Below are 27,333 nucleotides of genomic sequence, written 5' to 3'. Positions count from 1 at the left end.
GCTGTCTGTTCACTGATGTTCTCTAACAAACCTGAGGCCTTTTCTAAACAATTACAATCTTTCTGAGAATAGAATAGAATAGAATAGAATAGAATAGAATATATATTTTATGGCACTCATATCATTCCAAAATTATACCGTCAGACAATGATATCCAGTGTAAATGTAAAACATAGTCTGCAAATAATGACTTAATTTACTAAGGGAAGAAAGATATTCAAACCTGGCCACCCTATTGCTACATATCATTTGTGAACAAGACACTTAAACTCTTCAGAGCATATTCTGACGCTACAGAGACAGTTTCATGATAAAAAAAAAAACGTAATGAGTCTAAGGACGTCGTGTAACAGAGGTCAAAGAGTTATCTGGGTTTTGGCAGACAGACATGCGGCTTCCTATCTGCATGAACTCGTGTTGTTTTGGAACTACGTCACAGCGAGGCGGAGCCACCTGATTGGCTGCACTGCAGGGCGGAAGTGCGTCTGTTTTCCCAGCTGGGAGCTGAAAACAAAACAAGACAGGCATCGACTGGTGAGTGTTCAGAGCCTTTGGAGTGTAATTGTTATTTTTAGCTTCATAGTAGATATGTAGAAACGGTTTCTGTGTGACAATGGCCGCGTTAAGCGCTCATAAATGGCTCGGTTCGGTGGTATTTCGGGAGATATTTGTCTGTCCTTGTGCCGAGCTCACATGTGAGCTGTTATGTAACAGCTCAGAGCATGCAGATTACTACAGCGTGCCTTTGCTGTTGTTCTGCTGCAGTGATGCTGCAAAGCTGCCCTGCAGCATAACTCACTGATCATAAAGACATTTTAAGCTTTTCTTGGCGGCTGGAAAAGTGCACACGCTTTTGGTGGTCTCCTCTATACTGATGTAATCAAATGAGAAGCAGCTCTTGTTCGAGCTTCATCAATGCTTTGCTGCTTGACTTAAAGTCACCCTGCTGCTATCTCTGAAAGGCGGCATAATTAGTGAATTACATGTGGTAATATAGAAAAATCAGTGGATCAGAGTTTGGTCTTTTTCATTCAGATTTTTTTGTAATCTCCTGTGAATGTTTTTTATTGTAACTTAAAATGATGAAGAACCTCAATCTGCAAGCTGTACCTATTGGTGTTTTAGCACTATTTTCTTGGCGCCAAAAATGTGTAATCGAAGTCCAGATATGCTTGACTTAGATAACTCTGGAGCTAATGTGCAACAATCGACTGACCAGAGGTCAATTTTGATAGATGATTTGTTGGTCAAAAAATACAAAATTAGTTTGATTTTTCACCCATTTTCATCCATTTTTGATCTATAAACACATCAACAAACAGAACAATCCTTGATGCAAATCTTTGAGCCTACTCAGAGACAGATAAAAGTTAAACAGATAATTATATTTTTCATAGGAGGAAGTACCTTAGTTCAAAATAGTTATAACCAAGAGTGGAGGATCAGTGAAGTCTCCTAGTGCTTGGAAAAAAAAAATTGATAGTAATATTAAATATTCAATAATATGAACACTTTCTAATACTGTCTGACTAGAAATATAACAAATTGACCCCAGGCTTGTATCACTTTCTGCTTAATATAAAAAAAATAATTAAGTGAGAAAAATAATGTAAAATTTTAAGTTTCTCCACTTCTTGGATTCTGTAATGCAAAAACATTATTATTTTTTTTATTATTTTGTAAAATCACAGTTATTTCTGATAATAATTTTTACATTTTTTTAGTTCTATTGCCTATTTTCATGTTGTATAAAGAGAAATTAGCTGATATTTGAAAAAAAAGTAGAAAAAGACACACATGGAAAAGAAAATAGCGCATTATTTCTCGATGTGAGTTTTTGTATTGTCCAAAAAAAGGGATCTTCAAAGAAGCTGCTTCTTCTTTGTTCATCAGTTCTTTCAGATTGCTGTGTTGTGTATTTGTAAATCAGTTGACTGATTTAACTCTTTCCTCTGTGGTTTCCAGAACCAGGATGGATGAGCTGGTGCAGGACCTGGTGTCTGCACTGGAGCAGGCCTCTGAGCAAAACAAGTTAGGGGAGCTGTGGGAGGAAATGGTCCTCAGTCCGCTGCAGCATCGACGACAGATCCGGCGGCGTAGAGGTCGGAAGCGCCTTCACGAGTCCTCCATCTATCCGGTGGCACGCAGACGTCGCTGGATTGAGGCTTCTGAGTCCAGCCTGGATGAGGCCAAAGAATACAGGGAAAACATATCTTCCACCTTCACCACCGCTGTGGCAAACTACAGCGACTCAGATGACATGGCCACCACTGACCACTGGCCTCGCGTCGTTGGCGGCCCTGTCAGATCCAGACACCCATCTTGGCCAGAGTCCGATTCCTTCACTGACAGCAATCCAGGACAGCCACTCAGAAGACGCAGGAAGGTCAAGCGTATGACTTCAGACATGACAGTCAGACTTCAGCAGAAGTTGCATCATGGAAAGAAGAGGCACAGGCCATCTAAGGTTCAGCGTTTGTCAGGATCTAGGAGGAGGTCGAGCAGCTGGACCGGACCTGAGAGACAGACAGACGGAGGTAGAATGATGGGAAAGGAGTGCTGGAAAAGAAAGATGGCGAAGGAACGTAGAGATGGTCCAGATGAGAACATGTCTGACGGGTAATGTGATCTCTATTTCATTTTCATGTTGAAAACTACATTCAGTTTTTCTTTCATATTGAAAGGAAAATAAGGGATTTTGATACAGATTTTATTAGAGAATATCTGTAAAACTTTACATCTTGAGTTGGTCACATCAACATAAAGCAGTTAATTTTGACTTAGCGGGAGAAAGATAAATGTTTTTAATGTTTTATGAATCTGAAAGTGTGGCGTGCATATGTACTTGGCCCCCTTACTCTGATACAACTTAATAAAATCCAGTGCCACTAAATGTGCGTGGAGGTAATCAAATCAGTAAACAGAGTCCATGTATGTGTAATTTAATCTTAATATAAATCCAGCTTTTCAATGAAGGTGTGTTAGAGAACATTAAAAAACAAGAAGCATCACCAAGGAACACAACAGTTAGCTATGATCATCTAAGAGAGGATTGGTCAATCCATCATCTGAAAATGGAAAGAGTATAGTATAACTGTAAACCTTGTTTTGAATCACTGACATAACAATAAACTATATCGAATTGAAATTATTGTGAAATATTGTGGTGGCAGCTTAGGTGAGAGAAGACTGGGATTTAGGTTCACCTTGCATCGGGACAAAAACCCTAAACGTACAACCAGAATTACAATTAAATAGTTTAGGTCAAAGCATAATCATTAATTAAATTGGCCCAGTCAAAGATTGCAAGTCAGATACAAATAAATTAAACATTTTCACTTTAGGAATGATCAAGCATTTCAGACTCCATGTGCAGATCTGGTAGCCCTTAGAAACTTTCTACCATGTGTTAACTCAGATTGACTAAAACACATGGCAAACTTTTTAGATTTTTTCTGAAAAGTTTGAAAACCATCTGTATTCTTCCTTTTCATTTCATTTCATTTCATTTCATATTTTTGTACTTCTTTGCGTTGGTCAGTCACATAAAATCCCAATAAAACAACAAATTAATAGTTGCGTGACAAAAAAAAAAAACAAATCTGAAGGGACCGTTTTTAGTGTAAGAATAAATAAATTAACAAGTCACATTTAAAATGATCTAAGTGGTAATCAATTGAGTTATCAATAGTCAGACTGTCCTTTGAGTCTGAAATCATTCTTCTCTATTTTAAAGTGCTGACATTATAAATGGATGATAATCTTCATCCTTATGTCTTTTACCTGCTATGAAGATGAGGGAGGGATCTTTGGCAGCTCTGCCCTCAGGCATCTCCCAGCTCATTATTGCCCTTTGAAAACTATTGTCACAAATAAATAAGTGACTTGGTGTGGTATTGATTTGTTTTGAAATATATGCCTGACTTTGGGTTGGTAATTAAAGTTCTGTTTGTCCCACAGTCCCAGAGTGAACTCTCCTGTGTGCGTTTCATTTCACTAAGCTAAGTGTGGGTCTTACTTCCACCAGCAAGGGGCTTTATAAGCCAAACTGATTGTTACATTATATTTAGTAAATGTATGAAAACAAGAATGAAACCACAGAGGAAAATGTACCTTGAAAACAGCTGTCAAATTGGATGTCAATTTTATACCCTAAAGGGGCCGCATTAGGTATTTTCCAGGGTGGTGATTACATTTTATAGCACAAAGAAGCAGCTATGTTACCTTCAATTGTTATAAAAATGCTTTATATATCAAACATAACTTAAAAGAAATTTGACCTCCCAATGTAACACCTTGAAATTGAGCCTCTCTTCAAAAGAGAGAGGCTTCTCTTTTAGTAGCTCTTATTGTTTTCCACACTCCACCTTCTGCATGTTTCCACAAATCCACACACGAACTTCTAGTTGTATTTTTAATGGACATTACAAATACCGTTGACATTAATGCATCCTCATAAATCACACAAACAGGCTTTAATATCTTTTAAAGTCTTCTATCTGGATAAACCCTGGGTTTAGACTTAAAAGTGGCTTCAGCTGACCACAGCGTTGTGGTTACATTCTTTCTGTGCAACTGATACAAGCTTGTGTCCAAAGATGTGGACAGGCTTTCCACCTTTGAGTTGATGTATGGTTTCACCTATTCATAACACAGTTTCAGGTTACATCCTGGATGCTGTAGTGAAGTGTGTTCAGTGACGATGGTTTTCCATAGCAGTCCTCAGTCCATGTGTTTATATTGATCCTGGTGGGATGACAGATTGCGATTCTTGTCTTTTGCATAGAGGTTTTCTTCACACTTATTGAATATTTTCATTGTACAGTCCTACACAGAAAATCCAAACTCTCGTTATACTTTCCTACTGCTGTTTCATATATCAGACAAAAAAATAGCTAGTGCTGCAACCAACGATTATTTTAGTAATCTGTTATGGTTATATTGATTATTCTTATAATTGATCAGATTAGAAAGTTGCCATATTATGCAGATTTTAATTTAACCACCTAAGTCTTACTTTACAGTTTTAGAAATGTAATGTAAGATGCAAATACATTAATAATTAAATAAATTTTTAAATAAAAAAATGCTTGATCAAATAATGCAGTATGTGAAAAGCTCAGCCTTTTCTGCTCGACTTAACATGAATACAGTGTAGGGCTAATTTCTGGATAACTGGATATCAAAAGGTGCTTACACTGTAAAAAACACAAAATCTTGTCAATTATTCTTTGTCTAGTTTCTGGTGAATAAACAAGACATTTTTCCCATGTTATAAGTGAAATAATCTGCCAGTGGAACTAGAACATTCTTATCAATATGAAAAAAAACAAACAAACAAACAAAACATTGACTTAAAACTAGCCCCTAGGACTTGATGAAAAGTTACTTGTAAGTTAGTTTTTGTCTTATTTGAAGTGTACTAAGACATCTGTGTTAGGAACTAGACCAAAATAAGATTATGTGTTTTTGCAGAGTACCGGTAATTGGAGATTTTATTTTATTTTTTACAGAATTTGAACCAAGTTAAGCTAAAAATGCCACTTTAGGAGTTCTGGGTAGAACAGGTTTAGGCACAAAGAAGGTTTATTTTCTCGTAAATGCAAAATGTATATATTTTAGCAAATTTTGACTTAATTATTGCTCTGAGTAAGTTGTGTTTTCAGTAAACAGCCTTTGTTAGTCAGTATACTGTACTGTTGATGATTGATTAATTAATTACTAAATTAGTTGATGATTTTTTCAGAGATCGAATCATCGCTTTTAATCTGATTAATCGTTTCAGCCTTAAATATAACGGTCAGCTTCTTGTTTTTCTTCAAGTGCTTATTTTCTTTGCGGATCTCATTATCATCTGATCATGTGAAGCACACAAGCAACTGAAGTAGCCGTTAATGGAGCAGAGAAGGCTTTACGTCTTCGGGTTTAATTTGTGCTGACCTCCCCGGCCCCTAAACGGTATTTGTTTTCTTACTTTATGGAAAAATCAATAGCCGTTCTGACAGAAAACAGCCCAGGAGAAGAAATAAATGGGAGCACCTAAGCGTGCTGTCAATCATTTCTCACTTACACAACTGCAACAGTCTTGATTGCTGCTCAGTGGACTGCCACTCTGTACTGAGGGCTGAACAATCAAACGGTTAAGCCTTGATGGAGGCAAAGGGGTATTAACAAATGGCAGCAGGGATGAGGGGCTGACAGTGTTACAACAGCAATATTTATACTTTGAGGCTGTGTGGTCCACTGGATGTCAGACACAGTTGCCATTGTTGAACCATGTGGATTCCTTTGGTCTCTTTTCATACTGTTAACCTTTTTCATTTAGAGCATTTGGTCTGCTGAAATGTGCCCCTCCTCAAGGTCACTCTCCTTATGTGCAAGTCGAGTTGAGCTTCGCCTTCAGCCACCCAAGTGCGGGGAGAGCAGATGTTGGAAGCTCCAGTTGGACTCTACATCCTTGATTAGACCTGGCCCAGCCTGCTGGCACTGAGGCCACCTGGCACCCAGGCTGGCCCAGCAAGCAGCCCTAACCTGTGGGTAGCGGCTTCCCGGGCCCAGCCTCCGTCTCCAGCTGTGTGCCGCTTCTGTTGATGTTGACTTCTTGGGAGGAAAAAAAAAAACAAAAAAAAAAAAACAAAAGGCTCTCAGAACTTGCTCTGCTCTGTTGTGCTGTAATTTAGAATTTGAGAACTCCATGAGGAGTTTTTGAGGAGGCAGTTCAGCGTTTGCTGAAGTTAATTTTAATAAATCTCTGAGACTAATCCAATTACTGCAGCTCAGGGAGGGTGGGATAACCTTATAATCAGACACCAATGGAAGAGGGCACAGATTTGGGTTGAAGCGACTTGTTTGAAGAGCTCGCAGATCCATTGTTATCAGCACTTTGCTCCCCTCCAACGCTCGTCTCCTTTATTCCTCTGCAGAATGAGCCTCGGCTCAATAAATGGTGGCTTGCCTGTAATCTCTGTGCAAACTGGTCTGCCTCTCCCAGGAGCTGAGGATTATATCCTAATGATTAGTGCTCATCTGGATACTGTGTTTGGCTTCTCCTCTTTGGCTTGTGTAGAGACAATTGGGCCATATGGGGAATTCAGTTTATCTCCCTTAACTATGCAGTTTTGCCCTTGCTCCCTTTAACGTACAGTGTGTAGTAAAAGTACTCATACCCACTGAACTTGAAGTTTTGTCCAACAACAAACAACAGTGTATTTTTATTAGGATTCTATGTGCCATACTAACACAAAGTAGTCCATATTTGCCAAGTGAAAGATAAGTGATACATGATTTCCAATTTTTTGACTCAACATTCCCCTTCACTCCAGTTATCGCGGCAAGTCAGCAATAACTGCTGTTAAAGTTTAGCCTCCTCCCAGTCTCAGGCGTTTTGCAACTTTATTAGGTTTCCTTTCAGGATTTTCTCATATTTTGTGTGTTCATGATGATGATAATTGTTCATTTTCATCATACATACAGTTGTGTTTGCGTATAGTCAAAAAAATTCACCTTCTGCCTCATGTTTGTGGTATTCTCTTCATGTCTTGGGTAAACTTCAGAAGAGTGTTCTTATGGCTTACTTTTAGCAATGACTTTCTTCTTGTCACTCTTCAGTAAAGTATTTTTAAGTGTACAATTAGTAGTTGTAATGTTAACCGATTCCCATACCTGAACTCTGGAGAATTTGCTTCTCCAGTGCTACTTTGGATATCTTGGCTCTTCTTGGACTTGGACTCCTCCTACTCTCCCAGTCAGTTTAGTACTTTTGCAAAGTACTGCAATTTAGTAAATAACGTCATTAAAGTTCCAAATTCAAAAGAAAAAAAAAATAAATAAATACACTCCAAGTTCGGTTTATCGCTGGTAAAGGTCACCACTTAATAAAGAAAACATATTTTGTCTCATAAAAAATGGGTTTGCCAGTTTAATGAGTCTCTGAATAAATGTTAATACTTGTGTTTCTTAGACTTGGCATAAACTTTCTCCAAAAAGCTGAAGAAATTATTTTTATTAAAAAAAAACTGAAGAAGAAATATGTGTTCCTAGCTGGTCCTTAACAGCATGAAATGTGCTAACGCCATAACAGTTGTCTTTGTAAATGTCCAAACCTGCGTCCTCCACTGTACTGTGTGCATCAAATGTCAGCAGATGTTTCCATCGTTACTGAGGAGCGACCCGGGGAATCAGTCTGGAGAGACGGGGTTGAAGGCGTTGGGTGAGGGAGGATGGGGGAGGAGGGACGGTCCAGGGCTGGGCCAGACATCTTCCAGATTCCCGGGAGATGCCGTCTCCCCTTTCGCATCTGCTTCTCTTGGATGTTCGGGGAGATGATGCGCGACCATCTGGCCGCGGATTAGATGGACAGTCTGGATGGACGTTTTCTTATCCTGACGTCACTCAGAGCCCTGTGCAATATGGCGAAGCTCTGTATCAGCACATATCGAACCCTCCAGACCTGCAAGCAAGGTCAGAGATGATAAACAGGAAGCAATCTGCAAGAGAGTCAGGAAAACTCAGCTTCCGCTCCATTAGAGTAACATAAAGTTCAATACTTAAACAATACAGCTGCCACTCTTGAATCAAAATCCTGGACATTTTTGTCATATAAAATGTTTCACTTTTTGCTGTAATTAATGACTGCAACTTATTTATAAAACAAATTCCTACAGTATAAAACCGCTGAGTTCAACTCTGCAAAATCATTAAACCACCTCTTAATTGTACGTACTTTCCTTCCAAGGCGTAAGATTTTCTTTTCAGTTTTCTAAACTATCTAAATTGTAGACATCTTTAGATTTTCTAAAACATCTTCTGACCTTTGCTACTTTTGCTAAAATTTTTGAACTGAAGCATGACAACACATTTTGTAATGCAAGTGGATCAGTTATTAATTATACATCTTCAGAGCAGAATGAAGAGAGGTGTCACTGTAAAACATAGTTACACAGTTATTGCAAAACAGGTATAATAGTTTTGGAAGTTACATTTAAAACTTTCTGTCATTACTTATTAAGGCTGGTGGGATTAATCGTGATGATTCTCTTATTGAAATAATTGTCAACTAATTTAGTAATTGATTAATTGTTTACTGGAGTATACAGACTCAAAAAGGTAAATTTGCTGTAAAAACCACATACTCAGAGCAGTAATTAAGCCAAGTCTGTGCAAAATAAGTATATATTTTGCATTTGAGGTATAAAAAAAATCCTTTGTCTGTAAATAATTTTTTTGCCAAAACTTCTTAAGTGGCCGAGTTTTAGCTTCACCTGGTTCAAATTCATTAGAGGAATGGCATGTTATTTCATTTTAGGCAATAAAATGCTTATTTTTTCAAATACAAAAGGAATTGAATCACTTATTTTTTTTATGTATTTCTAACATTGTATAAAAAAGGTTTACATCGCTAAATGAAAAATCCGAAAATACAGATTATTTTCAGTTTGATTAATTATCAGAATAATTGATTGAATAATCAATTACCACTGTGCAACTTAGATTTTTGAGTACCACTCTTAGTAACTGGCATTAGTGAAATAGTAGTTTCCAAGTGTATTCCCTTATGAATAATGATCTTAGCTTTGAGATTTCCAGTAAGAGGGGTTTGCCGGAGGGTGTGGAGGGGACCAGCAGTGGGGCGGTCTGGATGGTAAGCGATGGCAGCCCACACAGCAAATATCAGCCAGTTGCTGCGTGGAAGTGGTGGCATGTCTGTGGATTGTTGTGTGTGAGGGGCACACCCAAAGGGAGGGGCGGCCAGGGGGACTGTGCTTCTCAGTGCTGTCATCCTCCACAATGTGGGCCAGATTAGATTGGAGCTGACAGCGGAGGATATTCAATTAGATTGTTCGTGTCACTCAGTGGCTTCGATCAGAGTCCCTCCTGATGCCTTTGTATTCGCCATCGCAACGAGGCAGAAACACACAGCGCTCTGTCTTTCTATGTCATTTCTATTCATGTCGACCTCCGGCTTTGCTCTTTTTCATTATTTTTGTTATTGAATGCCACATTTTAAATATTGATATTTCAGGGGGCATCTAAATTCTTAATTTACATTGTTCACTTTTCAGATTCCATAACATTCATCCGACCTCCAAAGTGATCCAAACAAGTCTTAGATCCTTATTTTCTTTTTCCCTTGTGTCTTTTCTTTGCAGGGAAACCAGCAGCACGTGCAGCAGTGACCCCGGTCTGTTCACCAATGATGAAGGAAGACAAGGTATCACGAATTGATCTGCCTTAACATATAGCGTTTTATGAAAAATTTGTGAACATGCCTGTGCTCAATTCTGAGTGAATTCTGGGGCTGGATAAAGAGGTTTGGCTACAATGGGCTGGTTGCTGGGCACCCAGGCGACTCTAATAAGACGTTGTCATGTCGTGTTAATGAGCGCTGAAGCCTTTGCTAATCTCATTAGCCGCGGTGGGGCCGGGCGGCCTCTGATTTAACAGTTGTCACTACACCTTGACTGTGAGAGGCATGGTTCCTGTGGACAGTTTGCTGAGTGACAGGCCTGAGATCAGCTCGCTGTCTGGGGAAGAACCAGTGTTGTCTGGTGCTGCGCAGTCCATTGAGAAACGTCAGGCTTTTAAATTTGCCCACAATCAAATGGTTTAGAAAAGAACCAGTGTTTATCAGGCAATATCACTCCAACCAATAATGCATTTACCTTCCCATGTGTGCAGGTGATGATGAGCAGAGCGACTGGTTCTTTGAAGGGGACTGCGGAGTCGGCCTGCTGCCCAACTGGGACTCTGACAGCCCGCTTTCACTTGAGGATAGACAATCCTCCACCAACTTCCTCCAGCCTGCACGGCGCGCTGTTAGAGGTGGTCAAAGTTTTTATATTTCTTTTTAGGGAAACAACTGGGGGATTCTGTGATGTTTAGGCTCCATGTGGGTGAGTCTCAGAGTTGCTGCACAATTTGGAAAAACTGTCAGACTGTCAGAGTTTTCCAGTTCTGCCTTAAAAAGCAACATCCATCCATCCTTCCAAATAGCCAGCCAGTTAGCGAATTGATTGACTGGCTAGCTAAATAGCCAGCTAGCTGGCTAGCTAGTCATGTCCTTCTTTATACACTCTGTGCCTGTGGCTCTTATTTCCCTCATCATTGCCAGAAATGTAAACAGCTTCATTTGTTTTATGTTAGAGTGCAATAACCAAAACAAGTATCAATTGGTTTCAATCAGCTGTGAGGAAACGGAGATAAAGTTGTTTTTTTACTTGTTGCAGGGTATCATTCACGTCCTAAACGATTGCCTTGCTCTGCTGCCTGCTGCATCAGGCGGGACAGGAGGCGTCTTCCTAGAAAGGTAAAAGAAATGCGTCCTCATTAATGTCAAAGAAGCCAAAAACTGTTGTACCAACTTTGCTTTGTTTTGTTTTGTTGCAACTTTTGTTGAACAGAGCAACAACATGCCAGTGTTTGTGGAAAGACTGAGACATTTCTCTGCAGATCATTGCCAGAGAAAGTAAGACTCACAAAGAGATTCTGCTGAAACTGAGGTTGCCATGTGGATTTTACCATTCATTGTTTTGTTGTATCCTTTTAGATTCTGGCTGCCTTCTGTTGGGAATCAAGACAGAAACCAGGCATGTTATGACATCAAATCATTTTTGTGCAATTTTGCTTTTGTTCTGTTAAAACTTTCAATGTTAAATTTGACACTTGAAATTTACAGTTGAACCCTTTGTGCCCACTACCGATGTGTCCCAGTGACATGATGTCAGAAGGTTCCTATGTCAGATGTTCCCCTCCATCCATCAGAAGCAGGTAGGTATTGAAAAAAGTTAAACGAAGCACCATTGTCTATTGTCAGACAATAGTCTGCAGATTAACAAACAAGTATATATAATCATTTTGTTTGCTTTGGAGCAAATACCCACTTTGGTTACACCTATTGTATCTTGCAAAAGTATAGCACGTTATTTTAAAGCAGAAGTGAGATAATAATAGTTGTTTTTTTTATCTGTGGTATGTACCACAGTTGTGCTCTCCACAAGTCTGCCATTATTGGAAGAAGGTGCAGAAGAAAACTGTTTTTTGAATGGAAAGCCACTAGTAGTACTATCTGCTATATTTGACAATGGTTTATAATTGAGACCACAAACATGTGGAAGAACATGTTTTATTTGGTCTACATACAAAATGCTGTATGAGGCAGAAAACTATCAGCAGATAACTTTGAATACACCATCCCCACTGTGACCCAATGTTGGGAGAATCAGTGTAATAAGGATTTTTATTATACCATTAAATCTGAAAAACAACAGCTACTATGACTACTTTATAACTTTACACTACTAAATTTTGTTTGTTACATAAAAACCCAGCAAAATACGTTGCTGTTTTTGGTTGTGATGTGACAAGACATGGAAAATACAAAATGGTGCTAGTACATTTTTAAGGTACTGTAACTACATGTAATTTTTTAGTTTTATGCATTCAAATATATATTTTTCCTGCATAAAGCTAATGTTTTGACCAAATAAAATCTGTCCATTAATGAAAATCTAGTTCCAAAGTTGGAGCTAAGCTAACAACAGTAAGCCACTGAAGTACCTCTCAGATTCGGCTCAACTTACTAGTTTTCAAGGTCAGGTACTACAAATAGAGAAATGCTTTGTTGACTTAATGTTGATTTAAATTCCACCATTTCTGGGTCGGCAAAGAAGCGTTAGAGAAATCCAAAAGATGTTTGTCAAAGCGTCTCGTCGCTCCCAGTCTTCCCTGGAACAGTTGGATCTGCATGGGGAGCTGTTGAGGAACTGAGCAGCCCTCTTGGCCTGGAGACTGTGGGACTTCTCATTGTGTTGTTTCCACTCTGCCTATTTATGGTGCATTCCTAATTTTTGTTTCACACACACATATCCACACACCTTTCCTTCCCCACTCTCTTGGGTTATTTCACAGAGCGCTCAGGCACTTCTTGATGAGGGGCAAAAACACGACTGCTATGAAAAGCCCCCGACTTCTTAGGGCTTTCTTTTCTAAACTGGCCCTTTCTTCTCCACCTGAAAGGTTCCTTCAGATTCCAGTTTAAGGCATTGTGAATACTAATTTCTCCTATTAAAAAGCCCTCATATCCCTGCCATGCTCTCATTTGAATGACAGACTCAGGGGAGATCTCTTAATTCCTTTATAGTGGGATTCAAGACCCTTCACTTCAAAAAGTATAAATCATACTCCCAAATGAATGAGGGAGAGAGTGGGAGGGGATTGACGAGAAGGGCTTCTGATGTGTTTCGTTGGACGGCACAAGCTGAATCCGTCTCCCCGAGGTGTTCAAATCCACTCTCCAGTGATATGGCTGCCTTGTGCTTAGGTCAGTCAAGTTCATCCTAAACAATTAGATACAAACAGAAATGTCTCTTAGTGGTCGGTTTTGATTGGCTCTCTCCGGTTTACTTGAAAATGTAATGATACCTCTTGAACTTTTCACGTTTTCTCACAATACAGCAGAAACTTTTGATGTTTTTTAATGGTATTGTATGCGACTCAAAGTAGTGAGTCATTTTATAAATTTTGCAAATAAAAAAACATTTCAGAACATAATTAGTCAAGAGGGTTATGGTAACTCTAGAGGAGTTGTGGAGATCGAAAGCTGTCAATCTCTTGCATTAGCTGTGCACTACATATTTCTGATTTTCATTGTTGGTAGAAATCCTCAAGAAGTCTTCAGAAATGATTTAGTAGAGGAAACAGACATATGGAAGAAGCTGCTTAAGTAAGAGAAGACAATTTGTGCAGAACAATAGCCTAACAATGCACCATACATGATACATGGAAGTGACAACATCATTCTGTAGGTGTGGTTTCTGGATGGATGGAGCTACTTACAGGGTAAATGTGGATTTAAACACTTTACATTCTGTGAAAGATTTGAGACTGGTGCTATATTGGTTTTTGATGTGGGCTGGTTGGACAGTTGCCCAGGGTGGCATTAGAAAGGGGGGGGACCCCCAGAAACTAGAAAATAAAAAATATATATCATCTATTAGTTGTGCTCTGAAAAATATTGCAACTACATTCCTGTGCTGAGTCCTAGGAAATTAGGTTACTATTGAAAAACATTTTTTTTTTTTATCTCTGTCCCAACTCTGACAACCCTAAGAACTATTGCAGGTAAGATACTGACCACTCATGGAGACTCCATTAGACCTCAGGAAGATTTTTTTTTTCTCATTCTCATTTGTACAACAACCCATTTACCACCAAAGCTCAATCCTGGAATAACCCTGAAACAGCTGGATTACCAGTGTGATTTTCCAGAATGAATCAAGCTTTTAATCATTCTGGTCTATACCATTCCTGGTAGTGGCAGGATCATGGTGTGGGACTGCTTGCTGCCAGAACTACTGTTGCACTTCACAAAATCCAGGCAGCTATAAAGGACGTAGACCGCTTCATCTTACTGTCTCTGTTTATGTTTTAGAGTGTTTTCTTCTTATCTTTGAATCTTTGTGTGAGCAGACGCAGTGTTTTGTGGGATTAGGTTGCATCGGGGCCACTGGCCACTTTAAAATGCATGACTGCCTCCCAGCCGAGCTGCACAGGACTAACATCTTTTATCTATTGACTTATTTATTCCTAAATGACACTTGCGCTACGAGATAAATCATAGTCTTACACCACTCCCTTCCCAGTTTTCATTTTAATTGTGAGATCACAGTGTCAGCAGTTAGTATATTGGTGTGAGTGGCCTATTGATTATTGATTTGGAGTTATTGATTATACTCCCTGGAGAGCCTAATCCTTTCTGATTCATTTGAATTCCTCTATTAATCTTGAGATCACGCTCACACCTGAAGCAGCATGTACACTAATGAAAATAGATGGTCGTTTTTCTAACTGCGACTTCTCCCTCTGCTTTTGATTCATCATTTCTAATTGATATATTTGCTTTTGGATGTGTGCGCTAAAATTACAATTGACCCCGTGTCAGTGCTGTTTTACTTAGCACCCTGAGGGACTTCATTGTGTCTTAAAGTCTCATATGACCTAAAAAAATCTATCTTGTGCACATTTTTCTCTGTGTCCTTGTGTCTTTGATAGCATTTAGTTGTTGGCCCCCTTTTTTGCTGCATAGAGCCTCAAAGTCAGTCTTTGCTCCTGCATTGCACTTTTAGTAAATTTAGACAGAGACATCTGTCGAGCTTTTGAAAACTGATGAAGTAACAGATGTTAAATAATAATAACACTGCAGTGCTTTTTTTTTTTTTTTTTTTTTTTTGAACAACTGCTGACAGTTGAAGCTTGCAGTTTCTGCTGAAATAATTGGTAGTATTTTCCCCTGCTTAATGAGCCAGCTGATAGTTTTCTCATGTTTGATTAGGATTGTGCTGAGTGCCTCAGTGGGCTCCGGATGGCCCCGAAGAGGCTCCGTCTCCCAGCAGTCTGCAGCAGGAAAGGGCGCTTTCCTCCCTCCAGGCTGCAGTTTGGCTGCATGTCGCTGCCTCGATGCAGTGAGGAAGGAGATAGAGGGATGGCCCTCCATACTTTAAGGCCAAATGCATCACGGTATTAATTTTAATGCCGCAGGCGTGCCTTGTGAAATAATGCGACGTTTAAATGTGGATCGATTTTGGAATTAAAAAGTTAGTTTGCAAAGATTTACTGTGGGGAGTTCAATGTCTGAGCTCTTTATCAGGGGCGCAAATGGCTGGTTATGTGCTGTCCGACAGAGGTACGATTGAGGGATCGATAGGCGCGTGATTTACTAACTGGAGTACAGGTAATCAATAAGTATAAAAGTAAATGAAATATGCATTACTGGGATTTTATTAGAGAAAGGTAGCAGGGAGAGAATAACGGTCAGGCCATATATTTTTATATCTATTGATTATACAACATAGGGACTTCGGTCAAAGCATGCCCTGAACAGCTCTCAACACCCAGCGCCTGCACACCCGTCATGTGATTTATGGGTGTTGAGGTCATGGAATGGGTTGCCAGTTAAAACGCTGGCCTGATGGGACCTCGCTGTACAATGTGTCTGTAACGGACGTGAAGCTTTATGCAGCCTGGTGTCTGAGGGGGATGTCCTACTTTTCCTCTGTCTGCATTTCTGCTGTTTTAAGATGTTGTCTTGAAGATTTATTGAGATATTCAGTTCATGTCACACTTTGTTAAAGCTTTTGAAAAATATTATATAAAGTTAAGGAATGTAAAAGACACCATAATTGCACATTTCAGCTTAAATATTCATGTCACTTCACTCTTGCGCCTACATTAAAAGTCTCTCCTACCCCCAGATGAAGGAGCAGTCCTTGAACTTAAATTCTTCTCTCCAATATTCAGAGCCATTGAGATCAGTGATGAAGCTTTTCTGCTTGCAGTGATCCTAACATGACGCACGTAGCCCAGAGCAGGGTCATGTGTTTAACACAAAAATGGCTCTGATTCAGCATCTCTACTCATTTCAGTTATGGAAAAAACAGCTTAATGAAGAAAAATGTATACATGACAAAAATGCATGGATGACTGCAAACAAAGTGTGCTTCCAAATGTGCAGTGCTGGTTTTTATTGACTTCTGTAAAATGATTTCATGATTTGGTGATGTTTTTGTCTCACTGGCCCTCCAGGCAGATTAATTTCATTCCGGGACTGTTGTGCTCATCTGACGTGCGGAGGAAGAAAGAAACAGAAGCTGTTTTCATCACAGCATCAGGTAACAGCCTTCACACAGTCACACATGTGCACTAATTTGGAAACTACGTCTTAAAGATGTTGAAAAAGGCAATTGTATTACATATGTTTTTCTGTAGTTTAGCAACTTCTGTAGTTTAGACGTTATTTTTAATGATGGTGTTGAAATGTAGCACTGACATGATTTTCTTTAAAGAGACTTTGGTACAAATTACTGGTAAAAGGATTTTTCCTGATTTTAGGATCCCTTTGCAATTACTAGACTTTGTTGCCTATTTAAATTTCATCCGACTGTCTGTCCATTCATCCATCTAAGCAAGCAAGCCCTGAATTCATAATAAAGTTCTAATTTTACACTTAAAAAGAGACTGACAAGTAGTTAAAAATTGGAGTTTGAAAAAATCTTGAGTATTTACGTGACAAATGTGTAGGGAATTTGTTTTTGCCCTTACTTATTGTTCTACATTATTAAAAACAAAGCTGGTTTGTCCATCTCAGTCTATTACCACAACTCCACTCTAGTCTCCAGCTTTATTTATTTATCTTTGTTCTTCTCAGTGTGGTTATTGTCAACACACAACAGAAACACCAAGTCAAAGCAGAATGTTCTTTTTGGAACATGAAAACAAACATTTTTATGAAACAATCTACTTGAGTGGTATTATAGGCCTGTATCAATAAAAATGGAAGAGCAGTAAGGGGAGATATGAAATGGACATTTGTGACAGCACAATAGCATTTTACAAGCTACTGAAAAATGTCAGATTTGCTTCTTTTTTTTTACAGCAGAAACTATCCTCTGCTGTGTCTGTTTTTTATCTTTGCCTAAAGCAGATTATAACCACAATGTTTTAACTTCTTAACTAAGCCATTGTCTCTGGACGTAAGTTTGCTTAGTCTTCCTTATGCTCTAATGTTCTCTAATAACTGAGATTAAATTGTTCACAGTTGGATTTTATTTACTAAATAGATGTCTTCCGAAGGCAATGAGTTGCACTAGATTTTATCTAAAGAGCTTTGAATACAAATGCATCACACACATTTTTTAGGAAAACATTTTGTGCACCACATATCCTTTCTGCTCATTTCACAATTATATATTACATTTCATTCTGTAATTGAAATCATAATGATATTGAATTTTATGCTTCTAATGTGGCAAAACGTGAAAAGTTTAAACTTTTCATTACTTGCAATCAAATATCGATTATTTGGTAAGGTGGTAAGGAGAGGTTTAGCACAGAGAAGTGATAATTGGCGTTACACAGAGTTTACTCTATCTCAGAAGACATTAAGCTGTCTGTGCTGTGTGTGTTTAGACCAGTGGAGCTGCCTGTTTTCATTAGCCTGATGGCTCTGAACCTTGTGTCTCTACCGGATTGAAATCTGAATTGGTTTGTCCACCATTTCCTCTCCGTTCGCCACTCCTGCAGCTGCAGTTTGTCATTTAAATAACAAATGCTGGTGGTTCCATGATTTACTGAGGGGTGCGGGCCCCTGATGTATATTAATATTGCTGCACAGGGCTCTGTACTGGGGTCCATCATTCATTTGGATAAAAGAGGTGGAATTTAAAAACAGCCAATGCTTAGCTTGGATACAGATTGGATCCATTTATTGCACTGAGTGATGGAATAGCTGGCAATTCTGTCCTTCACCTTCCCAGTGCTGAACCTCTTCCCATAAAAGTAGAAAAAAAACAGATTCACCCCTGGCCCCTAAGGACCTCTTGTATTCAACATGCAGAAGCAGGACATCCCTCAGTCTGTTGACAGGTAACCTGTAGTCTACTATAAACAGACTGAAAATTAAATCAATTTGAAAATATCTATTTTTTGTAGAATTCTGCATGTTTTTATTGCGATTTGCACAGAAATTGTGAATTTAAAATTGCTTGAATTTAATATTAAAGTCTGTCTACGTGAGGGGATGATAAAGAGGGAGCGTTACTGAACTGCACATCCTCTCCCACCCTGTTCGGACTGCTTTACTGTTTCTTGAGTCTAGTGCCCCCTGCCCACTATGATTTATCATGCATCCCATGTCGTCCAATGTCAGTTTCTGCAGCTGCAACTGCTCTGTATAAATCTTTACTTTGGCAGCCCCCTGCACCATGTCTCTGCTCAGTAATCACAGGACCTCCAGGAGATGCACACTTACTCTGACAAGCTTTCACACTCTCCGCACAGGAATTTTGGTTTGCTGCCACTCTGACATAAATGTGCACAGAGGCAAATCAGATTCTGTGATTTACTGAGTGAAGTCGTTTTCCGGTAGACATCCTGTTTGCATGGAAAGATTGTTGTCTGCATTCAGCAGAAAGAGCGACGTATTACTCTTAGTGAACACGACAGCTGAGTCTTTGGATTAGCCAGAGGAAGTGGATTGTTGTATATGTTAGTGGCTGGATCTGGAACTCTGTAATCAGGAGTGAAAATGGTCTGTGGCTGAAGGTATCCTCCGGGACTCCACGGGAAATTACTCAGGCGGTACCCAGCTGTTGCTTTGTCTTCTTTCTTTACCCTTTTAGCACCTTCACGGCACTGCTAAACCTGGTCGTGAAGAAAAAAAAAACAAAAAAACAACAAAACACGAAAACTTATCAGGCCAGGTATCTGTTTGGATTAGATGACCACTCCACTTCTCAGCTTTAAATTGGAGACTTTCTACTTTCCTTCCTGCCAATCCAGAAATTCAACTCAGTCCAACAAGTTTTTGAACAAAAGATACTTTTGTTCTTCTTCTTCTTTCTCCCCATTTAATAGTTTTAAGGGAATTTATTATCAAGACTAGAACCTTCCCCTTTTGATTTCAGGCTTGTCGCTTTCAATAACTCTATTCAGATATATGTTTGAAATTCAGAAGTACCAGTGTGTAAAAAAGAAAGAAAAGAAAAAAAGAAAAACAGGCAGTTGTGAACAAAATATAGAGCGATAATGTTAAAGTTTAATTCATAAATTAAGGATTTACATTGGGGATTTAATAGTGCTCTTTTCTGATGTAGTTTGGAGGTCTAACAAACCGGCTCCTTATGGAAATCATTCTGTGATGATCTTGCTTTGCCCATAATTGGCCAGTGGAGTAAGAACTCTTCCAACAAAACTTGTTATTTGAAACATTGAAATGTGCTGCTTTCATTTTGCTGAGCCACGGTCACCAGAGGACTTGTGTTTGGGAGCCAGTGACTGGACAAGTCTCACTTGTCTCCAAATAATCTGTCCATTTTTGACATATTTGTGAAAGTTTAACCCTGCTACTGTAATGTAGCTGTGGAAATGTTACTGCAAGGGCATTTTAATAGCAACTCAAGTTTCTCTGCAATTACTTTTCTCACAGTAAGATGAATTTTCATCCTAAAGGATCACTCTTGCTTAAAACTGAAATTAAAATACTTGTCTGTGAAGTGTTCTGGGCTTTATTTGGTTCAGTCACAGAGATATAAGTATGCAAATGCAGCCGTTTATCGGTGGTGATAATTTATTAAATTGGCTGAAAATGGTAGGCTGGGATATATGTGCTTGCATAGTTTCAAGATTTTTGGTCCATAATCTGATTTAGGTGTGTATATGGTGATTGTTCCAGGAAGAAATTAAGCTTGTTTATAGTCAAGTTAGTCAACATCAGACTGTTTTCTGTTTTGATGTGTTGGTACAATGTGGGTGCCCAGCAGGTGCAGGCCAGCCCTTAGCCATGGAGAGGCCACCTATTCTCCCCCCTCTGCCTTCATGTGTCCCCTTGCCCAAGCGAGACGGCAGCGTGACAGATCACCTGCGCCGGAGGCCCGCTGCGTTCCTGCCCGGCGGTCCGGCCCCCTCTCATTAATGCCCAGCCTGGTGCGAGGGCTGCGTGGCAGCACAAGACAAATAACGCTACCACTCAGCCATCACTTGTGCTGACAGAAATGCAGCCCACCGCACTATTTTGCCCTCTCAAGCTCCACTCCACAACCTGCTCTTGTCCTTCAAACCCCACCCCCATTTATTTGGTCTCTACCTGCACCTGTCTGCGCTGCTCCACCAAACTTTTACGTGCTGGGGGGGCTTTTGACGTTGCTGCGGGGTAAGTTTAGCACTGAAATTCATGCAGGTTGATGTACAGGCTCCACTTAACAGCTGCCTTTGCATACACACGGTTTTCTGTTTGTCTTTATGGAGACATATTTGTTTTTAGCAGCCCATTCTGTCAGGTGCTTCTTGACTTGTGTGCAAACCCTCTTGGCGGGAGGTCTGATTTGAACGTCTTATTTTTGCATTTGTAAAAACAGCCTTGTGTGTGTGTGTGCGTGCGTGTGTGTGCGTGTGCGTGAGTGTGTGTGTGTGTGTGTTCAAGAGAGGGAGCAGCAGAGAAAAAGAGGGAGAGAGAAACACAAAGGCTAATCATTAAAGAGCCATTCAACCCTGTTCATTTAAGTGTGGGAATCAGCAGGCCCATTACTGTCAATGTGTAATTAGCTGATTAATAAACAGGGGGAGCGGCAGTGCTCCAGGAAGGCCTGTAATGATTGTTTTTAGAGAGCATCTCATAAGAGCTTATTAAGATGGTGAGGTGGTTCCATTCAACTTCCCATTATCACCCACAGTAAATGTATGTACTGTAATTCTTCCTCTGACAGAGAGTCGTTGCATTCTAATTTCTTTACTGACCTTGGTGTAAAACTCCTTGATTGCAGGTGTTGCTTTTGCTTCACTAAAGGAACGCATTACTCAGTTTTCTTTAAAGTTATCATTTAAACACATAAATTCCCTCTTAAATATTATTATATAAAATGCATTGCATTTTTTCATATGGCTTCATGTTTCTAGATTCGATTCAGCTTTTCTTTTTTCCACAAACCTCGTTTGCGCTGATATTCCTAAATAAAATCCACTCCAGCAATTTTTTATTCTTTTGTCAGATTCGTTAGATTCAGGTCTAAACTTTGACTAGACCATTCTAATCCTTTCTGTGCAACCCCACAGGATGATGCTTTCACCACCATGTTTCACTGCAGGGCGACATGTGGTGTGTTGGTTGTGGGAGAGAATGTTTATTAAGTTTGACTGGAGGTTCAAAACATCCTAATAAAATACTTTGGTGTCTTGTCTTTATATAATATCACATAAAGAGGCGGTTTTGTAAAATACTGTTCAAAACTCTTGAGTAATCCCTCACTTTTCCGTTCAAGGTGCCAGTAATCTTTTCAAAGACATTTGAGGAATATTTCTTTACGGTTTATTAAGGCCTTTCAAAGTTTTCTGTAGGCTTTTGTAGGTATTTTTTTATTTTCAGTCCTGAACTTTTTCCATCTCTAAGCAGATGATTATTTAGACTAAAAACTCCAATAAAAAATAGTATTATATGTATGAAAAACCTAAGCAGAGAACCAGATCAAGTTGTGATCTTGACGCAGGTTGCTACGTTGAGTCTGTCACAAAGACACATTTTGCTGCATGTACTTTTGAAGAAGAGGCATTTTGATCAAGAAGCTGGTAATAGCGATGGTGCTGCTTCTGATTATGATTAATATTGCGGTGATGACTGCAATTCAAGATATTGTGGATATCTATTTTAAAATAATTTTAAATTTCATCATTTTAAAATAAAGTGGGAAAGCATGTAAAAAAAATTACCCTAAAACCCTAGATACATATAAATTGCATAAAAACCATTTAATTTGAAGGGGGTTTGTTTTGTTTCTACTGTGACTGCGTTGTCTCGTCCTGACTCTGACCTTCACGTTGGACTTTTGTTGGTATGTGGTGCACCTCGCTCATGCTAATGCACTCAAACTAATGTTCCCTGCCATTTCTTTGTATCTGTCAAATATGAAAACTCCTGAATTTTTATCAAGCCCTTTGACTATGTTTAACCCGAAGTGTTTAGATTGGACCTCAGCAGCAGTTAGCCATCATTCCCTCAAGAAATATTAATCAATTATCTTGCCCGCCGGATCAGTTTGGGGAAGAAGTCATCTGGAAAGAGCCACAAGCAGATATAAGGGGAAAGAACTAAAGCACATGCCAGTGAATGCTGTAATGCCTAATCCTTTGGGACAGCCCACAGCCACAATGTCACTTCTAGTTGCCTTGTCCTCTGCTGTGGGGCTGCCTGGAAAATACGTTGTCTGACTGGTGCTACCTTTTTGGGGTGGCGACCTGGAAGGATTTATTTATCAAAACTGAAGTAGAAGCTGCAGGAAAGCAGGTTAGGGAGCGAATTTGTTCCTTTGTTCTTCTGTCTCCGGTGAAAATGCGCTCTGCAGTTTCCAAACCAAAGAGGATCTGTAACGGGGAAGGTGTCAGTGACAGACGAAGTGTGATGATTAGAGTTAAAAACATAAATGCTACAAAACTGGTTAAGCTTAAAAAGCTGGAAAAATTGGCCTTTTAATATCCGTGTCCTCAAGTCGTATGGGGCCAAATTGGATTTGGCTCACATGACCAAAATCTCATTAATATTTAACTTATTAGTAGAGGATTGCTTCAGTTATATTTCCACACATTCAAAGCAGGGATCCCTGAGTTCTGAATTTGATTTATTGTTTTAATTCAAGTAGCTTCAGTGAGCAAACAAAGGGGGATTTTACAGGCACATGTGAGAAATTTAGAATATCATCAAATGTTAATTTATTTAACTAATTTTATTGCCATTCAGTATATACAGAGATTTCTAAATTTGAATTTAGAAATAAATCAAAGTTTCCAGAGTATGAGGAAGAATGAAGTTTCTACAGTCAGTGATTATTTGAGTAGCCACATCATTTGCTGGTGTTGGTCCAAATGTGTTTTCTGAAGTCCAACAAGCTGATTCATGGAGATGTTGATTTTATTTTCCAGCAGGACTTTGCAACTACACACACTGCTATAAAAAATTTAATCAACATATTTTATGTAGCCCATAGACCTATCTTAACCTAAGGAGGCATATTAGGTCATATTTAAGGTATACGTTTACACCTATATAAAACTATATAAATTACAAATTTCGCTTTTTGTCTGGAGTCACTGAAATCAATAAACTTTTCACTAATATACTAATTTATCGATCCACCCGTATTTTAACCTTTTTTTTTCTTTTTTGCCCCATGTTTCAAAATTTGAAATGTTCTTTGTCTTTCTTTTTAGCTATCAACCCATTTCATAAAGATCAGCAGAGAAAGGAGGCAAAAGGAGGTGCCTGCAGTATCACACCAATCCCTGAAGCAGTAGGACCAAGTACACCTCAGTCTCCTACTTCTGCTGAGCCTGAGAGTTCGTCTTTACTCCAGGGCAACCACGAGGACACTTGAAAGAGGCTTGACAGACGCATCTAATTCCTAAAGCGATTGTGCCTGAGAACAAAATAGCTAGAACCCCCTTCTACTCCACAAACTTTACGACAAAGAAAGAAAAATACAAAAGCACATCATTAGTCTTCAAATCAGCATGTTCCTGCTCGATCCAGCCCTTCCAGGTAGTATATTAAGCATGACAAATGTTAATGCAATCAAGCCTTGTTAAGCGCTCCGCCATCTCCTTAAGCAAGAAGGCAGCTTCAAGTGGCTCCTCGTTCGACTCAAGACTTTACTGCTCTTCCTGTTTCCACACTGAGTCTCCAGGCCACCCGCCACTGCATAATCCATTAATTATGTCCAGTCCCGTAGCACAGCACTTGTCAGCAGGAACCTCGGAAAGTATGGTCAGTTGAGGCTCGTTGACCAGGGGGCGACTGCTCCACTTTAAGGCAACCAACAATGGCTGTAAAGCAGCTAGCTCCGAGGGAGATGAACATCACAATGTTTAGCTGCCACATGCTGTTGCGGGGTTAAGAGAGGCGACCACCGCTGGCGAGCCACACAAAGTACAGGCCTCCTATTAGCATGGATTTGAAAAGCTACAGTTGCTACAAAGGTCCTCATTAGCACAACACAGAGGGAGCATAGTCATGGTCCTCGGAGGGCCTCCTCTGTTCTCTTCAGGTTGCCTTCTATATTCAAATTTCCCCAAACAGATTTAAAGTTCAAGGCTGGCTGTAAAATCTGTCTGAAAAAGCTGTTGTTTTTTTTTAGCAATGCTGGCTGAGTTGCTTTTGGAGCTGGAGGAGCGTCAGGAAACGGGAAAGGAGGGTTATACACAGTATCTTCAAAACCCCTCTGGGTATATAGTTTCCAAGTGGTTTCACCTCTAGGAGATCAATGTCAGCAAACAGAGGAAACAAACAAAATAATCTGAGCAAAGCAAATAAATAGGTGTGTAGAAAAAGATGTGCAAAGCAATAAAATCAATTCAGCTTTTAGTGTAGTAGCATTATCTCACTTGAAAAATGTAGAAAATTCAGTCACCTACAATGTGAGTACATTTACTCAGTGATGAAACTCGTATCAGTATATTTTACAGCCCACATTTTTGTCAGTAGGTCAATTTTAGTCTCCTAAAATGTATCACATGTTTGGATCATACATGCAGAAAGATCTTTGAGGATTCCTCGGCCTTCTCCCCATTTGATCCAGAGTCCTGAACTGGTTTAATGTTCCCTTCACTTCAGCTCAATCAACAGGTTTTCTGCAGGTCCAGGCACTGCGGTGGCAAAAGAAGAAGGTTGTTTGTGTGTTCGGTGAATCATTTCTGTGTTGATTTGACCATATATTTTGGATAATGTTCCAAAATTACCCATTTTTTTATTTTTCTGGTAGAGTTCACCAGATTCCAATTTAAAATGTCATCATATTTTAATGAGTTCACGATGTACAACATTTTAACAAAGCTCCCTGAAAATTTAGAAAAGAAAGAGGCCCACCAGGTCACAGATCATCCACCATAATTAGAGGAAAGTAGAAGTATCCTATATTGTCCCTGAGTGGGGAAATTCAGCTGTACCAGCAGCAGAAGGGTACAGATATCTAGAAGCATGCATGCTCAGACATGCATGGTTGAAAAATATAAAAACAGAAAAATAAGACTAAGAGAACCAAGTTTTTAGTTAAATATTGCTTATAACCAGTAAAAACTGCAAGTGTAAGCAGCGTACCATGCTAAAAGTCTGATGAAGTTTTTAACCAAAAGTTAATCACATTTTTTAAGGCCTTTTTTACAGAAATTCACAACATAATCACCAGCTGCATGACATGTCTTTTCAGATATTTTAAAGCCTTTTTAAAGAGAAGAATTGCATTTAATAAAATGAGATTTGCTAATTAATGTGAGTTATATGTCTGCAATAATCTGTGTGAGAAGGATTTATGTGATCATGCTGGGGAGGGATGACATTTATAAATGCTGTGTGGGCACACTATAGTTTAAATGGATGCTTCACATTACTTTGCTAGTTGCTGCCACAGAAATCCGTCAGTGTTCAGATCTCCACAAACTCCACAGCCGCTACTGGTTTCCCTCCTTTTCACATCAGCATTACACCTGGTAAATAGGAGTTGCACAGGTTAATGATCATTGTAAAACAGAAAAAAAGTGGTTAATAAAAAAAATATATATATATATGTATATATATATATAAATTTGTTTTTACAGCAGTCTCCGCCTCAACTGTTTGAGATGTATTTATGTGTGTTTTGAACTGGAAGAGCTTTACAGTGTTGGCTTAGTTAATTGTCAGTGTTTTTTATTTTTTTTCATTGTATGAAAAAGGGCCTAATAAAAGTACAAGTTACATTTAGCCCAAAAAAATGTCCCTGGAAGGGAAGTGGAGCGCGATGATGCGAGAAACTTCACACTCATTTACTCATTTATATATTCTGTTGATTGTGGATTAGAAACTTTAGAAAATAATGATTCCTTGTTCGTGGTAAAGATTTCTGCAGTGGAAACTCACATTAAGATGCATCGATTCCTGCATGGGTTAGTCAGTGGCTGCCACAGAATAATTAGCAGTCCCCATAATGACACCTCTCCCAGACCTTATGCCTCAAAATTAATTTACAATGGCTCAGAAATAGGGGAATGGCTTCCGTAGAGCTAGTCAATTGTCCTGTTACAGTTAAGGAATCCGGCAGGCTGGTTGCACTCATATTTCATCCCAGGTAAAGATTACCTGTCAGGCCCATGGGAGATGTATTGATCTGTTTTCCTTTTTCCGGCAGCAATCACCTGACAAAGGCACCTAGGAGGTGAGTGAATGAGTGATGCCTGGTCGGCCTGGTCTAGCCCGGTGGTTTCTGTTGTCCACTGATAGGTTTTAGTGCTTATGAGGAAGAGCAGCAACAATGCTGCCATAAACTCTGCTTGAAACTCATCTGCATTCCCGCAAAGCAGTGCCCTCTGTGACACTGGTCACAGGTCAAAGGGGAATTAGGTTGTTTTGTTTTGTTTTTTGCCTCCTTTCTTGTCAGTGGCGTTTGTCCCTGCTGTATAATGTGTACTGATGATGAAAATGTATGCAAAAAGGCCTCTCTGGTTCCTGCTGACAATTGCATGTTGTAAGTCACCTTAGTTCAACTCACTTTGTATTTCAGAAGAGATTCACTAGGTTTGGACGGGCTTCGAATGAGGATGGAGCCATTTTCCCCTGACTTTCTGGTCATCTTTCTCTGTCATATGGTTTCTTGGCAGCTAATGTATTTATGTAATTGCCTTGATATGTAACATGTATGTATTATTGTTGACACCATGCATCTGAACTAATTATAATGTATAAAATGTGTTGTATAGTATTTATGATGCAGTTATTTTACATCTTATAACTGAGGATTTAGGAATGAGCTCATTAAATTTATTAATAGA

General features: G+C 39.3%; 1 protein-coding gene across 3 annotated transcripts; it reads left to right on the top strand.

The window, feature by feature from the left end:
• Positions 1-430: 430 nt before the first annotated feature.
• On the top strand, positions 431-27,333 carry LOC103136161 (G patch domain-containing protein 2-like). Of its 3 annotated transcripts, none has more exons than XM_007549279.2 (10): positions 431-534; positions 1,966-2,619; positions 10,149-10,210; positions 10,678-10,821; positions 11,226-11,305; positions 11,400-11,464; positions 11,546-11,585; positions 11,675-11,766; positions 16,579-16,664; positions 23,746-27,333. In XM_007549279.2, exons 2-10 carry the CDS (start codon positions 1,973-1,975, stop codon positions 23,907-23,909), a joined length of 1,380 nt encoding a protein of 459 aa, XP_007549341.1. In that variant the 5' UTR covers positions 431-534; positions 1,966-1,972; the 3' UTR covers positions 23,910-27,333. The 3 variants fall into 3 exon arrangements, with proteins under 3 accessions (XP_007549341.1, XP_016525607.1, XP_016525609.1); XM_016670121.1 differs by having other exon boundaries at positions 16,570-16,664; XM_016670123.1 differs by lacking the exon at positions 16,579-16,664 and having other exon boundaries at positions 23,746-23,859.

This window comes from Poecilia formosa, unplaced genomic scaffold, assembly GCF_000485575.1.
Source record: "Poecilia formosa unplaced genomic scaffold, Poecilia_formosa-5.1.2 Scaffold30, whole genome shotgun sequence".
NCBI classification, from domain to species: Eukaryota; Metazoa; Chordata; class Actinopteri; order Cyprinodontiformes; family Poeciliidae; genus Poecilia; species Poecilia formosa.
This window is presented reverse-complemented; position numbering and strand designations above follow the sequence as displayed.